Source organism: Toxorhynchites rutilus, chromosome 2 (genome assembly GCF_029784135.1).
Source record: "Toxorhynchites rutilus septentrionalis strain SRP chromosome 2, ASM2978413v1, whole genome shotgun sequence".
In the NCBI taxonomy this organism is placed as follows: domain Eukaryota; kingdom Metazoa; phylum Arthropoda; class Insecta; order Diptera; family Culicidae; genus Toxorhynchites; species Toxorhynchites rutilus.
The window spans coordinates 168,171,865-168,187,323 of NC_073745.1; the positions used below are offsets into that span (position 1 = coordinate 168,171,865).

Sequence of the window (15,459 nt, forward strand, 5' to 3'; positions counted from 1 at the left end):
GTGCAGCGGACAAGCAAAATCAGGTTCCTCCTGGCTTCCGTGGGAATAGTTCACCTTCGAACGACCCAGCACTCGAGGGGACATCAAAAACCCCAACTGTCCCTGTTTTTCCGTCCAGCTCAACTTCCCAATCGGGATTTATAAAGTTGTCTGACCTTTTGGATCAAATCTTCAAGTGTTTTAATGTTTCCGACTCCATCAGAACCATTGTCATCTCAATGCTTCTAGTATTAAAGACAATTTTGCAACAATTGATGCAAACATGGCCCCTCCTTGCAATGATTATCTCTCTTGATGTCTAATTCAAATAGAGAGGTCGGAGATATCACTGTTTTACAGTGGAATTGTCGTAGTCTTATCCCTAAATTGGATACATTCAAATTTTTAATTCATAAGTTCAATTGTGATGTTTTTGCTCTGTCCGAAACTTGGCTTTCTTCGCGAGATGATCTCTCTTTCCATGATTTCAATATTATACGCTTGGACCGTGATGACAGATACGGAGGGGTGTTATTGGGGATCAATAAGTGCCACTCATTTTTTCGAATTGACCTTCCACCTATTGGAGGGATTGAAGCTGTTGCTTGTCATGCAAACATCAGAGGAAAAGACCTCTGTATTGTCAGCTTGTATTGGCCTCCGAGAGCTGCGGTTAGCCGCAAGCAACTTGTTGACATGTGCTCACTTCTTCCTGAGCCACGATTGATCTTGGGAGACTTCAACTCTCACGGAACTGCCTGGGGGGAACAGTACGACGACAATTGTTCATCGTTGATATATGACCTTTGTAACAGCTTCAATATGACCGTTTTGAATACTGGGGAAACAACACGTGTTCCTAAACCTCCTGCTAAACCAAGTGCTCTTGACCTCTCGCTTTGCTCGAATTCACTATCGTTAGATTGCAAGTGGAATGTAATCCAGGACCCCAACGGTAGTGATCACTTGCCAATCAAAATTTCCATCACCATTGGGTCGAATTCTTCTGAATCTATAAACATGGCATATGACCTCACAAGACACATTGACTGGAAAAAATATGCGGACGCGATTGCTCTAGCCATCAATTCCAGAGATGGTTTGCCTCCATTGGAGGAGTATAACTTCATTTCTCGTTTGATCTATGACAGCGCGGTTCGCGCTCAAACGAAACCCATCCCAGGTTCCACTATTCGTCGAAGGCCTCCCAATCTATGGTGGGATAGCATATGTTCCAAGCTTTATGTAGAAAAATCGAATGCATTTAAAGCTTTTCGGAAACGTGGAACCCCTGAAAATTTTCAGACGTATTTGGACCTTGAAAATCAATTTAAAAACTTGATCAAAGGGAAAAAACGTGCTTATTGGCGAAATTTCGTGGGAGGTTTGTCTCGAGAAACGTCAATGAAAAAATTATGGAAAGTGGCTCGAAACATGAGAAATCGCTCTTCAACGAATGAAAGCGAAGAATATTCACATCGATGGATTTTCAATTTTGCACGGAAGGTTTGTCCTGATTCCGCTCCTGTGCAAAAAATTGTTCGAGATATACCACAAGATAGGTGCGATCTTGATTCCGAGTTTTCGATGGTAGAATTCTCTCTTGCTCTCCTTTCATGTAACAATTCTGCTCCGGGATCGGATAGAATTAAGTTCAACTTGCTGAAAAATCTCCCTGATGTGGCGAAACATCGCTTGTTGAAGTTATTCAATCGGTTTCTGGAGCATAATATTGTTCCAGATTATTGGAGACAAGTGCGAATTATAGCTATTCAAAAACCCGGAAAACCCGCGTCCGACTTCAATTCGTACCGCCCAATAGCAATGCTGTCTTGTATACGGAAATTGTTGGAGAAAATGATCTTGTTTAGCCTTGATCGATGGGTTGAAACGAATGGCCTACTCTCAGATACACAATATGGGTTCCGCAGGGGCAAGGGGACGAATGATTGTCTTGCGTTGCTTTCTTCAGAAATTCAAATGGCTTACGCCGAAAAAAAAACAAATGGCTTCAGTATTCTTGGACATAAAGGGGGCCTTTGATTCTGTTTCAATAGAGGTTTTGTCAGACAAATTACACTCTCGGGGTCTGCCGCCTCTATTGAATAATATGTTATATAACTTGCTTTGTGAGAAATATTTGAACTTTTCTCACGGAGATTCGGCAGTAAGTCGGGTCTCTTACATGAGACTCCCCCAGGGCTCATGTTTAAGCCCCCTTTTGTACAACTTCTATGTAAGTTGTACAAAACTACGACTACGACTATTCCAAATTGTCAAGAGAGAAAGTCCACTGTGTATCTGTGCCCAACAAAAAATACAAAATTGTGTGTGAAATCCTGTCTAAATTTGTGTTAAGTTATATCCATCTGTATGCGTAGTTGTTACTGCAGGAAGTCCCACGATTGAATTTACAATTGAACGATTTATTATCTACTTAACGTGAGAGTATATTCACTTAATCCTGTAAAATAAGCGTATCAATTCACTGTACTGCACGGCAAATTTGAATTGATTTCGCCCCGCTTTGTGTGTCATGTGCTGGTTACAATGCACGAAGATATGGACATAGGAAACAGAGGTGATGAGAATTGTTTCTCGCAGCCGTGTGCTTTGTGCGCTGTGCCTATAGCCGAGCATGATGCGAGTGTAGAGTGTTTTGGAAAATGTAAGCTCTCTATTCACATGACCTGCTTGCCTGGAGCGTCAGTGGATGAAATAGATTTATTGAAGAAGCTCCCCAATGCAGTGTTTGTTTGCGATGCTTGTTTGGCTTTAAGCGAATATGACGATAGCCACAACGAAAAATTGTTGAATGAAATCGGTCGTAAATTGGACGATTTCACGTGTGTGCTAGACTTTGTCAAAAACTTCGAGAAAAATGTCAGAAAAATCATGAGATGATGATGATGTTGAATTAAAGAGGCTTTAAACAAAAAAAATCATGAGAGATGAACTATTGCGAATAAATACGCGATCCATTTCCGCAGCTGACGACAAGGAGAATTCTGCGTGTAATGTTGTTACACGATCCCTTGCCAAAAAAGGCGATTGGAAAATACTACGGATACGCTATTAAAAACGTCAGCATCGAACGAATCCCCAAAAACAAGCTTTGCTAATGTAGTAAAAAATGACATGATAGTAAATGGAACCGAACTGAAAAAGAAACAGCATTTGAAGCCTAATCCAATCGCCGTCATAAAGCCAAAGGAAGGCGTGCATGTTGATGATATTAGAGTCGAGTTGCGAAATAAAATTGATGGCAAAAATTTGAACGTTAGGCGGGTGACAAGTAGTAAAGATGGGTCGGTCATAGTAGCTCTAAAGGATGATGCGTCAATCAAGCATCTTGAAGAGACAGTTGACAAACAACTGGAAGGTCGATTTGAGGTAAAAGTGCGCGAGAACATGAAACCAACCATTAAAATAATAGGAATGAGCGACGAATACGACGAAAGCGAACTAAAGGGTAAACTGACTAACCAAAACGAAGTTTTTGCAACATTGAAACATTTCAAATTGCGCAAAACTTACTGCAATTTGAAGTGGAGATACGACAACTACAGCGCAATAGTCGAGTTGGACCCCGAGACGTTTTTCAATGTGATACAACTTGGGAAACTGAACTGCGGGTGGAATCGATGCCGAGTGGTTGATGGGTTGCAGGTCATAAGGTGTTACAAATGCTGCGGGTTCAATCATAAAATAGTCGACTGTAAAGTAGAGAAAGTTATCTGCCCTATTTGCAGTGATAACCATTCGATTAAAGAATGCAAATCCCGCATAGAAAAATGTGCAAACTGTTCGAAACTGCGAGTTGAGCGTAAGCTGAATATTGAAACTGACCACTCTGCCTGGAGCAGTGAATGCCCGGTTTATAAAATTCAGCGAGAACGGCGAAACAAAATGGTGGACTATTCAACATAGCAACCAAGATCCTCTTCATTCAACCAACTTCCTGAGTCAACTAACTCACCGGGATGCATACCATCAAGCACGAAGGAGGCCTTCAATCCTCTCATCGCAGTCGAGCCATTTCCGCCAACGCCCAGCAGCCATCCCGGTCCTGCGATTGAGTCTGGATTGGGGGTTCTCCAAGCCTCTCACTCAGGCAAGTACAGCTGTGATTCGAGCAATTCCATCTCGGTAACATATGTTATTCCTAGTCTACTACCCACGTATGCATCACAAACCAGTCAACCGGGACGCACACTTGCAAGCTCTATGGATGCCTCTGACTCCCTCGTCACAGTCGAGCCATTGATGTCAGCGACACCCAGTCGTCCCGGTCCTGTGCTCGAGTGCGGGGCAGCTGGCATCCAACCCATAAATGCAGGCAAGTACACCTTCATTCCGAACAATGCGCTGCCTGAAATGCGAAACACTTCTAGCTCATCGCCATCTTCGGGCCACCAGCGTCCGACAAACGCATCGACACAGCGGAACGATCCTGTAGCTCATCATCCTGTGCTTCCGGTTACTGACTGTGGTGATTGTGATAGTCTCTCGCCAAAGCAACACTTTCTCTCCATTTACTACCAAAATGTCAGAGGCCTTCGCACTAAAACTTCACGCTTACAGCTAGGATTGTCGAGCAGTCATTATGATGTTGTCATTCTTACTGAAACATGGCTCCGGTCCGATATATGCGACGCTGAATTATCATCCGATTATTCACTTTTTCGTTGTGACCGTAGTGAAGCAACCAGTAGCCTCACAAGAGGTGGCGGAGTGCTTGTCGCAGTGAAAGCCACACTGCACTGTACCGAGGTTTCGATACCTCATTGTAGTACGCTTGAGCAAATGGTAGTTTGTGTGAAACTATCCAACCGATATTTGTACCTCCTCGGCATTTACTTTCGACCAAACTCTGAGACGGCGTTGTATTCCAACCACACTTTCGCTGTTCAGTCCTTGACGGACCGATCTTCGGCTAACGATATCGTTTTATTGCTCGGCGATTATAATCTTCCGCATCTGCAATGGGGTTTTGATGAGGATGTCAACGGATACTTGCCTGTGAATGCTTCTAGCGATCCAGAACTCGTGCTAACTGAATCCATCTCATCCTATGGCCTCGTACAAATCAACTCTATTCCAAACATCAATGGCAGACTACTTGATTTGGTTTTTACAAACGCTCCCGATAATTTTGAAGGCCAGCCGCCGATATCACCACTTCTACCCGTTGATCCGCACCACCCACCATTCGAACTACAAATAGACATGCAGAGCTGTGTGCATATTTCAGCCACAACTGATTCCTTTGACCTGGATTTTAGACGATGTGATTTCAACTCTTTAAATAGCGTATTTTCATTGGTCGAATGGGAGGTACTTCTTCAAGATCGTACAGTTGATTCCGCCACCCATATGTTTTATGATACCCTGTTTGAGATCATACATTCGAAAATACCCCGACGCCACCGTTCTATTAATAGGAACACCAGGAAGCCTTGGTGGACTGCAGAGTTGCGAAGGCTGCGAAACAAACTGCGTAAAGCACGCAAACGATTCTTCATCGATAAATCAAACGAAAACCGTGAATCTCTTCGCATCGTGGAAACATGCTATAAGGATCTTGTAGAGAACAGCTACAGGGCCTACCAGCAGAGACTTCAATCTGATATGAAACGGAACCCTACGGCGTTCTGGAAATTCGTTAGAGAGCAAAGAGCGAGTAATCGAGTACCACAAGTTGTCGAATACGGTAACACAACAGCAAACCTACCTGATGAAGTTGCTGATCTTTTTCGACGATTCTTCCAAAGCGTGTTCAAGACTGAGCTGCCTCAACCAGGATCTGGATGTTTTCGCAACCTACCGTCGCATCATATCCACCTACCATTCTACCGAGATTTTGAGCGTTAATAGCTCCTAAACAACTGAACGAAATGGTATGATAAACACTTCATTCGAAAGATAAAATGTCTACGCGTTATATACTTGTTACTTTTTGATCCAAAAACTTGTTTCAATAGTCTTAAAATTGCTTTCAAAACAGGCTATTGAAATCACCAATCGGTATATAAGCGAGCGGCGCTCGGAAATCCACTCAGTTCAAATTGAACAGCGATTGGAGCATGTTGTCGCTGTTGCGGTGAAGCTCTTTATTTATCATGAAAGCGCGGATGAACGGTGTCACCAAGAGCCTGTTTGTGCACCCTAGGCCAGAAGGGAATCTATCAGGAGGAGAGTGATGCCACAAACGGTTCCCTGGGAAGACATCGCTACACACACATACACGCGCGGCTATTAACAACCGTCGCATCATATCCACCTACCATTCTTCAATTTTACCCACGAGGAAGTTTTAAGATCATTGCAAAAACTAGACGCGACGAAAGGAACTGGAGTGGACGACTTAGCACCTATCCTGTTGAAGAACTGCGCTTCATCATTGGCCTTTCCTCTGACAATACTCTTTAACAAGTCGCTCGAGGAAAGAACATTCCCTAGCCTCTGGAAAACTGCGAAGATGATTCCTATCTACAAATCAGGCAGCTTGCGGCGCGTTGAAAATTACGCGTGCTGGAGGAGGTGGACGGCGAAGGATCGACACATACACGCGCAGAACTCTTTCCGTTAGGATGCCATTCAGCATCGAGAAAGTTCCGGAAAGATCGAATCATTGCTGGAAAATAATCTGCCAGTTCCTTTGGGAATTTTCAAAATATATTCATGTGAAAGAGTTTAATTGAATGTTTTCTATCCATGTAACAATGTGACCAAATATGTTTCAATCAAGTGCTATTAACAGGTGGTTATCGAGTTGGTATTAACCACTGGTGGGCTTCCAGTATCGAGGAAAATGTGGAAATATCTAATCGTTACTGAAAATAATCTGCCAGTTCCTTTGGGTATTTTCAAAATATGTTCATGTGAAAAAATTTAATTGAATGTTTTCTATCCATGTAACACTGTGACCAAATATGTTTCAATCAAGTGCTATTAACAGGTGGTTATCGAGTTGGCATTAACCACTGGTGGGCTTCCAGTATCGAGGAAAATGTGGAAATAACTAATCGTTACTGAAAATAATCTGCCAGTTCCTCTGGGAATTTTCAAAATATATTCATGTGAAAGAGTTTAATTGAATGTTTTCTATCCATGTAACACTGTGACCAAATATGTTCCAATCAAGTGCTATTAACAGGTGGTTATCGAGTTGGTATTAACCACTGGTGGGCTTCCAGTATCGAGGAAAATGTGGAAATATCTAATCGTTACTGAAAATAATCTGCCAGTTCCTTTGGGAATTTTCAAAATATATTCATGTGAAAGAGTTTAATTGAATGTTTTCTATCCATGTAACACTGTGACCAAATACATTTGGTTTTGTGGTTTTTCAATCAATCGCAATCAACAGGATAGCTTCTGAAGATTATTCTTCCCCATCAGTAGGATATTTCCGTATCCAATATTGGATGCATAAAACCTTGTGCCTCCAACGTAACGCTCTCGTTTTCGAAGTTCTCCAAATATTCATTCATTCAGAATGAATTCAGATTCAACTTCATACAAATGATCTCTAAATCAACGATAGTCCTACGTCACCCTTGCGGTTATACCATAGATATAACCCACTTCCTGTTTTTTCTAGGAAGCATAGACCAGCAAAACCAAAGCTTCAACTTTTGGGTAAACCGATCACTCATGCTATGTCATTCAAGTATCTTGGGGTCTGGCTCGACTCCAAATGTACTTGGGGGGCCCATATTAGGTATCTGAGTAAAAAATGTCAACAAAGAATAAACTTTCTCCGTACAATTACCGGCACCTGGTGGGGAGCCCATCCCGAAGATCTTATTATGTTGTATCGAACAACTATTCTCTCAGTGATGGAGTATGGCAATTTCTGTTTTCAATCAGCTGCCAAAACACACCTCATTAAACTCGAGCGAATTCAGTATCTTTGTCTCCGTATTGCGTTGGGATGTATGCCCTCAACGCATACCATGAGTCTCGAGGTTTTGGCAGGCGTACTCCCACTAAAAGATCGCTTCAATTTATTATCTCTTCGGTTCCTCATCCGGTGTAAGGTTATGAATCCATTGGTGATCGGAAATTTTGAGCAATTGATCGAGCTAAATTTTCATTCTGGATTCATGAATTCATATCATGAATTCACCTCTATGCAGGTTGTTCCTTCTTCGTATATTCCCAACCGTGTTTGTTTTCCTGACTACATCAATTCCTCTGTACATTTCGATCTGTTCATGAAGGAGAAAATCCATGAAAATCCAGATTATCTTAGATTGGGGTTCGTTCCTACAATCTTCAATGCAAAGTATGGGCGTATCAATTGTGATAATATATACTTTACTGATGGGTCCTCTATGAATGAGTCCACAGGATTTGGAGTGTTCAACGTATTTTTTAGCACCTCACACAGTCTTCAAAATCCTTGCTCGGTATATATTGCTGAATTGGCAGCGATATACTGGGCGCTGGACAGCGTCGCCTCACGACCTGTTGAACACTATTACATTGTAACGGATAGTCTTAGCTCTGTCGAAGCTATCCGTTCAGTGAGGCCGGAAAAGCACTCGCCGTACTTCCTTGAGAGAATACGAGAAATTTTGAGTGCTTTATCCAGACGCTGTTATGTCATTACCTTTGTCTGGGTCCCTTCACATTGCTCAATTCCGGGTAATGAGAGGGCTGACTCATTGGCAAAGGTAGGTGCAATTGAAGGCGATATTTATCAGCGTCAAATCGCCTTCAATGAATTTTATTCTTTAGTTCGCAAAAATACCATCGCTAACTGGCAACGCAAGTGGAATGAAGATGAATTGGGCCGGTGGTTTCACTCGATTATCCCTAAGGTTAGCCTCAAACCGTGGTTCAAAAGTCTAGACTTGAGTCGGGACTTTATCCGCACCTTCTCCCGACTCATGTCCAATCACTGTTCGTTAGATGCACTACTCTTTCGTTTCAATCTTGCCAGCAGCAATCTCTGCGTCTGTGGTCAAGGTTATCATGACATCGAGCATGTTGTTTGGTCGTGCGAGGTGTATCTGGTCGCCAGATCGAATTTAGAAAACTCCCTTCGGGCCCGAGGAAGACAGCCCAATGTGCCGGTGAGAGATGTGTTGGCTCGGTTAGACCTTGATTACATGTCCCATATATATGTTTTCCTTAAAGCTATAGATCTTCGTGTGTGATTGTCCTACATCCTTATACCCTCCTTTCCTTCCTTTGCGGGTAATTCGTCCCCTTGCTATAAATAGTAGAATAAGTTGAAATGTAAATAAACTATAGATATACGAATAGATTTAAGAATTGAGTGCTCATCAACATTGTTACAATTTCCTTATATCCCATCCTTCTCCTAAAAATATGTCACCCTTCTAAACTCGAGTACACCGCGAGTAATCGGTTTTCCACCTTACTAACCATAGATGTAAGAAAATTGTTTCTATATATATATATAGTTTTAAAAATATATTTAAGAATTCGGCTCCTTTAAACTTAAGTAACTGAGCCTGTAAAAATAAAAGAAATAAAAAAAAAAAACAGGAAGTGGGTTATATCTATGGTATAACCGCAAGGGTGACGTAGGACTATCGTTGATTTAGAGATCATTTGTATGAAGTTGAATCTGAATTCATTCTGAATGAATGAATATTTGGAAAACTTCGAAAACGAGAGCGTTACGTTGGAGGCACAAGGTTTTATGCATCCAATATTGGATACGGAAATATCCTACTGATGGGGAAGAATAATCTTCAGAAGCTATCTTGTTGATTGCGATTGATTGAAAAACCACAAAACCAAATGTATTTGGTCACAGTGTTACATGGATAGAAAACATTCAATTAAACTCTTTCACATGAATATATTTTGAAAATTCCCAGAGGAACTGGCAGATTATTTTCAGTAACGATTAGTTATTTCCACATTTTCCTCGATACTGGAAGCCCACCAGTGGTTAATGCCAACTCGATAACCACCTGTTAATAGCACTTGATTGAAACATATTTGGTCACAGTGTTACATGGATAGAAAACATTCAATTAAACTCTTTCACATGAATATATTTTGAAAATTCCCAAAGGAACTGGCAGATTATTTTCCAGCAATGATTAGATCTTTCCGGAACTTTCTCGATGCTGAATGGCATCCTAACGAAAAAAGTTCTGCGCGTGTATGTGTCGATCCTTCGCCGTCCACCTCCTCCAGCACGTTAGGCAACGATGTTGTCTTGTCGATGTCCTCACGAAAAATGAATGTGTCTCACCACCAGAATATCGCTTAAGTATGCTTTTTGTGTGTGATTGAATCGAGAGAAGGTGTGGTTTACGATGGCAATTTGGAAGGCAAACTAGAGGGGAATGAACTCTCTGAGCTCGGAACTTTCGGCGACTGAGCAATAATCGATTGCGGGCGCATACAATATTGGATACGGAAATATCCTACTGATGGGGAAGAATAATCTTCTGAAGCTATCCTGTTAATTGCGATTGATTGAAAAACCCACAAAACCAAATGTATTTGGTCACAGTGTTACATGGATAGAAAACATTCAATTAAACTCTTTCACATGAATATATTTTGAAAATTCCCAGAGGAACTGGCAGATTATTTTCAGTAACGATTAGTTATTTCCACATTTTCCTCGATACTGGAAGCCCACCAGTGGTTAATGCCAACTCGATAACCACCTGTTAATAGCACTTGATTGAAATATATTTGGTCACAGTGTTACATGGATAGAAAACATTCAATTAAACTCTTTCACATGAATATATTTTGAAAATTCCCAAAGGAACTGGCAGATTATTTTCCAGCATTGATTAGATCTTTCCGGAACTTTCTCGATGCTGAATGGCATCCTAACGGAAAGAGTTCTGCGCGTGTATGTGTCGATCCTTCGCCGTCCACCTCCTCCAGCACGTTAGGCAACGATGTTGTCTTGTCGATGTCCTCACGAAAAATGAATGTGTCTCACCACCAGAATATCGCTTAAGTATGCTTTTTGTGTGTGATTGAATCGAGAGAAGGTGTGGTTTACGATGGTAATTTGGAAGGCAAACTAGAGGGGAATGAACTCTCTGAGCTCGGAACTTTCGGCGACTGAGCAATAATCGATTGCGGGCGCATACAATATTGGATACGGAAATATCCTACTGATGGGGAAGAATAATCTTCTGAAGCTATCCTGTTAATTGCGATTGATTGAAAAACCACAAAACCAAATGTATTTGGTCACAGTGTTACATGGATAGAAAACATTCAATTAAACTCTTTCACATGAATATATTTTGAAAATTCCCAGAGGAACTGGCAGATTATTTTCAGTAACGATTAGTTATTTCCACATTTTCCTCGATACTGGAAGCCCACCAGTGGTTAATGCCAACTCGATAACCACCTGTTAATAGCACTTGATTGAAACATATTTGGTCACAGTGTTACATGGATAGAAAACATTCAATTAAACTCTTTCACATGAATATATTTTGAAAATTCCCAAAGGAACTGGCAGATTATTTTCCAGCATTGATTAGATCTTTCCGGAACTTTCTCGATGCTGAATGGCATCCTAACGGAAAGAGTTCTGCGCGTGTATGTGTCGATCCTTCGCCGTCCACCTCCTCCAGCACGTTAGGCAACGATGTTGTCTTGTCGATGTCCTCACGAAAAATGAATGTGTCTCACCACCAGAATATCGCTTAAGTATGCTTTTTGTGTGTGATTGAATCGAGAGAAGGTGTGGTTTACGATGGCAATTTGGAAGGCAAACTAGAGGGGAATGAACTCTCTGAGCTCGGAACTTTCGGCGACTGAGCAATAATCGATTGCGGGCGCATACAATATTGGATACGGAAATATCCTACTGATGGGGAAGAATAATCTTCTGAAGCTATCCTGTTAATTGCGATTGATTGAAAAACCACAAAACCAAATGTATTTGGTCACAGTGTTACATGGATAGAAAACATTCAATTAAACTCTTTCACATGAATATATTTTGAAAATTCCCAGAGGAACTGGCAGATTATTTTCAGTAACGATTAGTTATTTCCACATTTTCCTCGATACTGGAAGCCCACCAGTGGTTAATACCAACTCGATAACCACCTGTTAATAGCACTTGATTGAAACATATTTGGTCACAGTGTTACATGGATAGAAAACATTCAATTAAACTCTTTCACATGAATATATTTTGAAAATTCCCAAAGGAACTGGCAGATTATTTTCCAGCAATGATTAGATCTTTCCGGACCTTTCTCGATGCTGAATGGCATCCTAACGGAAAGAGTTCTGCGCGTGTATGTGTCGATCCTTTGCCGTCCACCTCCTCCAGCACGTTAGGCAACGATGTTGTCTTGTCGATGTCCTCACGAAAAATGAATGTGTCTCACCACCAGAATATCGCTTAAGTATGCTTTTTGTGTGTGATTGAATCGAGAGAAGGTGTGGTTTACGATGGCAATTTGGAAGGCAAACTAGAGGGGAATGAACTCTCTGAGCTCGGAACTTTCGGCGACTGAGTAATAATCGATTGCGGGCGCATACAATATTGGATACGGAAATATCCTACTGATGGGGAAGAATAATCTTCTGAAGCTATCCTGTTAATTGCGATTGATTGAAAAACCACAAAACCAAATGTATTTGGTCACAGTGTTACATGGATAGAAAACATTCAATTAAACTCTTTCACATGAATATATTTTGAAAATTCCCAGAGGAACTGGCAGATTATTTTCAGTAACAATTAGATATTTCCACATTTTCCTCGATACTGGAAGCCCACCAGTGGTTAATGCCAACTCGATAACCACCTGTTAATAGCCGCGCGTGTATGTGTGTGTAGCGATGTCTTCCCAGGGAACCGTTTGTGGCATCACTCTCCTCCTGATAGATTCCCTTCTGGCCTAGGGTGCACAAACAGGCTCTTGGTGACACCGTTCATCCGCGCTTTCATGATAAATAAAGAGCTTCACCGCAACAGCGACAACATGCTCCAATCGCTGTTCAATTAGAACTGAGTGGATTTCCGAGCGCCGCTCGCTTATATACCGATTGGTGATTTCAATAGCCTGTTTTGAAAGCAATTTTAAGACTATTGAAACAAGTTTTTGGATCAAAAAGTAACAAGTATATAACGCGTAGACATTTTATCTTTCGAATGAAGTGTTTATCATACCATTTCGTTCAGTTGTTTAGGAGCTATTAACGCTCAAAATCTCGGTCTCCGGCGTAACGCTTTCGTTTTCGAAACTTTGATTTTACACCCCGGTATAGAAATGAAAGACGTAGTCCTACGTCAAAAAAAAAGATAAATTTGTGCGCACAAATAAAATTAGTAGTGAGTTGTTGCTAGCTGGTCGAGAACATCGGACGTTTCTTTACAACAGATCCGAACAAGAACAGTTTGATCGAAAGTGATCGCTTCTCGGAACCGAGCGAAAAGATAGAACCGGTTGTTCATAGGTTCCGCCAGTTAAGGAACCGGACAGTGTCGAATTTCGTACAGTATTAGAGGCGAATGAACTGAAAAGTTTAAAGCCTCTTTAATTCAACATCATCATCATCTCGTAAAGGCCAGGATGAACCATTATTATTTATTACACAGATGTGTTCCAACGAATGCTGGCGTTCCTACGACGCCGACTTGCCGATTTTATAGTGGTGCATATTATTCCATATAATCCACACTAGAAATGAGGTTCAAATTCTAAAATTCTGACAGAAAAATATACTAAATATAATCGTTTCTTTCTACTTTATTTTTTATTTTTAGGATCACACGATATAAATTCGATGCGAGATATGCGTGATGCACTTGGAGCTTTAGGACCCGCTAATGGTGATAAACCGGAAATGGCAAACCTTACGCTTTCACTCACAATCGTAGAGAAGGGAGATATCGTATTTCTTACATCAGATGGCATCAGCGACAATTTTGATCCCGTTGTAGGAAAATTTGCCGAGCCACTGGCGAATAAAATACAATCCATTCGTTCAGCACCTTTACCGCCACGTCTAGTGCAATCTAGCTTAGCACCGAAAAGACAGAACAAAAGTACGTCCAGCATACTAAACAAAAAACGGGAATATCATGATGTACACGCTAAAATAAGTACCGATAAGATGCCCACCAATACACAAGTTCAGTTTTCTCAGAAACGGCCCGTCTCTGCCGCTACAACTAGTGAAGGATCGCGGAAAATGTGTGCCCGGTCAAAAACATTTATAGAGCCGGGGTACCGAGCGCAGAGTAAAGAGACAGGTTCAACCTTACCTTTAGTAACCGGGGCACAGAGACATACTCTCACTTTATTACGAATGGCTGATTTATTGATGTATGGCATAAATGGCACCCTGAGACCTTGTTCCACTGCTAAGCAATTGTGTCAGCTACTGATTGATTTCGCTACTTGTATCACAGCTGCAAAAAGAAAATTGCTCGAACAACGTGAATTGTATTACAAGATTGTTATTGATAAAGATGGACAGAGAAAAGAGGTTGAATACAGTAAACAACAACAGAAGGTTGCTCGAAAACGAACGATTGAAGGAAGTACATTTTCCACGCTTCCTGGGAAACTAGATCACGCGTCCATAGTCGCATACACTGTTGGCATCGAAAGGAAGTATAACGAAACTAATCTATAACAAGGATATATTTGTTTGAATATACTATAATATTAGTTCGCGCAGTAGGTTGCTAAGCAAGAGCATGGTGGAATTTATGTTCAGAAACAGGTTTTGTTTTCTATAAGAACTTTCTGACGGGTTTAGAGCCCCTAGCCTCATAGCCTAAGGGCACACGTCATTTTTATCATTCTTATATACTTTAGTATATGTAGTCAAGCTAATTTTATACTGCTTAAACTGTGTACTGCAATTCAAATAAACAAAAGTATCTTACAGTATTTAATTCAACAAACATAGAGTGTAATATACAGGAAGCGATTCAATTCAGTTTCGGAAGACTTAAATGTTTATTTTTTCCTGCATGCAAAGTACCCAAATATTTCCTCTAAACCCAAGATTACATTGAGGCTACTCTGAACGGTAAGTCATATCGATCCGTTAACTGACGGATAGAAGACGACACTCTTCGATACGCCAATAATTAAGATGGAGTGTTGCTTCGATGGAAAGACTGTCTGTGGCGTGCGTAAAGGCTGCATATCAAATGTTGCCTAAGGGTGCGTTTACACTAGGGATATATTCATGTGAAGAAATATGATGAGATTTATAGAAATCGCATCATCCGTTTACACTAGCGTGAACTTCTATAATGAATATATTCATATCTTCGGTGAATTTATTCACCTGAAGTAGAACTGCATCCAACTTTAGTGATTTCTCACCAGTGAGAAATTCACAAGCGTTTACATATGCTGAATTTATTCAAGTTATATATACCTCGAATAAGTGTATCATATTTATTCTCATCCGTTTACACCTATTTTCACGTGAATAAATCCATCTATAGCTATCGATCTCCCT

General features: G+C 41.0%; 1 protein-coding gene across 2 annotated transcripts in view; it reads left to right on the forward strand.

The window, feature by feature from the left end:
- The window catches only part of LOC129765149 (PP2C-like domain-containing protein CG9801), a 139,587-nt gene extending 124,697 nt beyond the window's left edge, over positions 1 to 14,890 (forward strand). For both annotated transcript variants that reach the window (XM_055765037.1, XM_055765038.1), the window contains one exon: positions 13,742 to 14,890. In XM_055765037.1, the coding sequence (XP_055621012.1) occupies positions 13,742 to 14,616 (875 nt within the window). In that variant the 3' untranslated portion in view covers positions 14,617 to 14,890. The remainder of the gene's footprint in view (positions 1 to 13,741) is intronic.
- Positions 14,891 to 15,459: the final 569 nt, after the last annotated feature.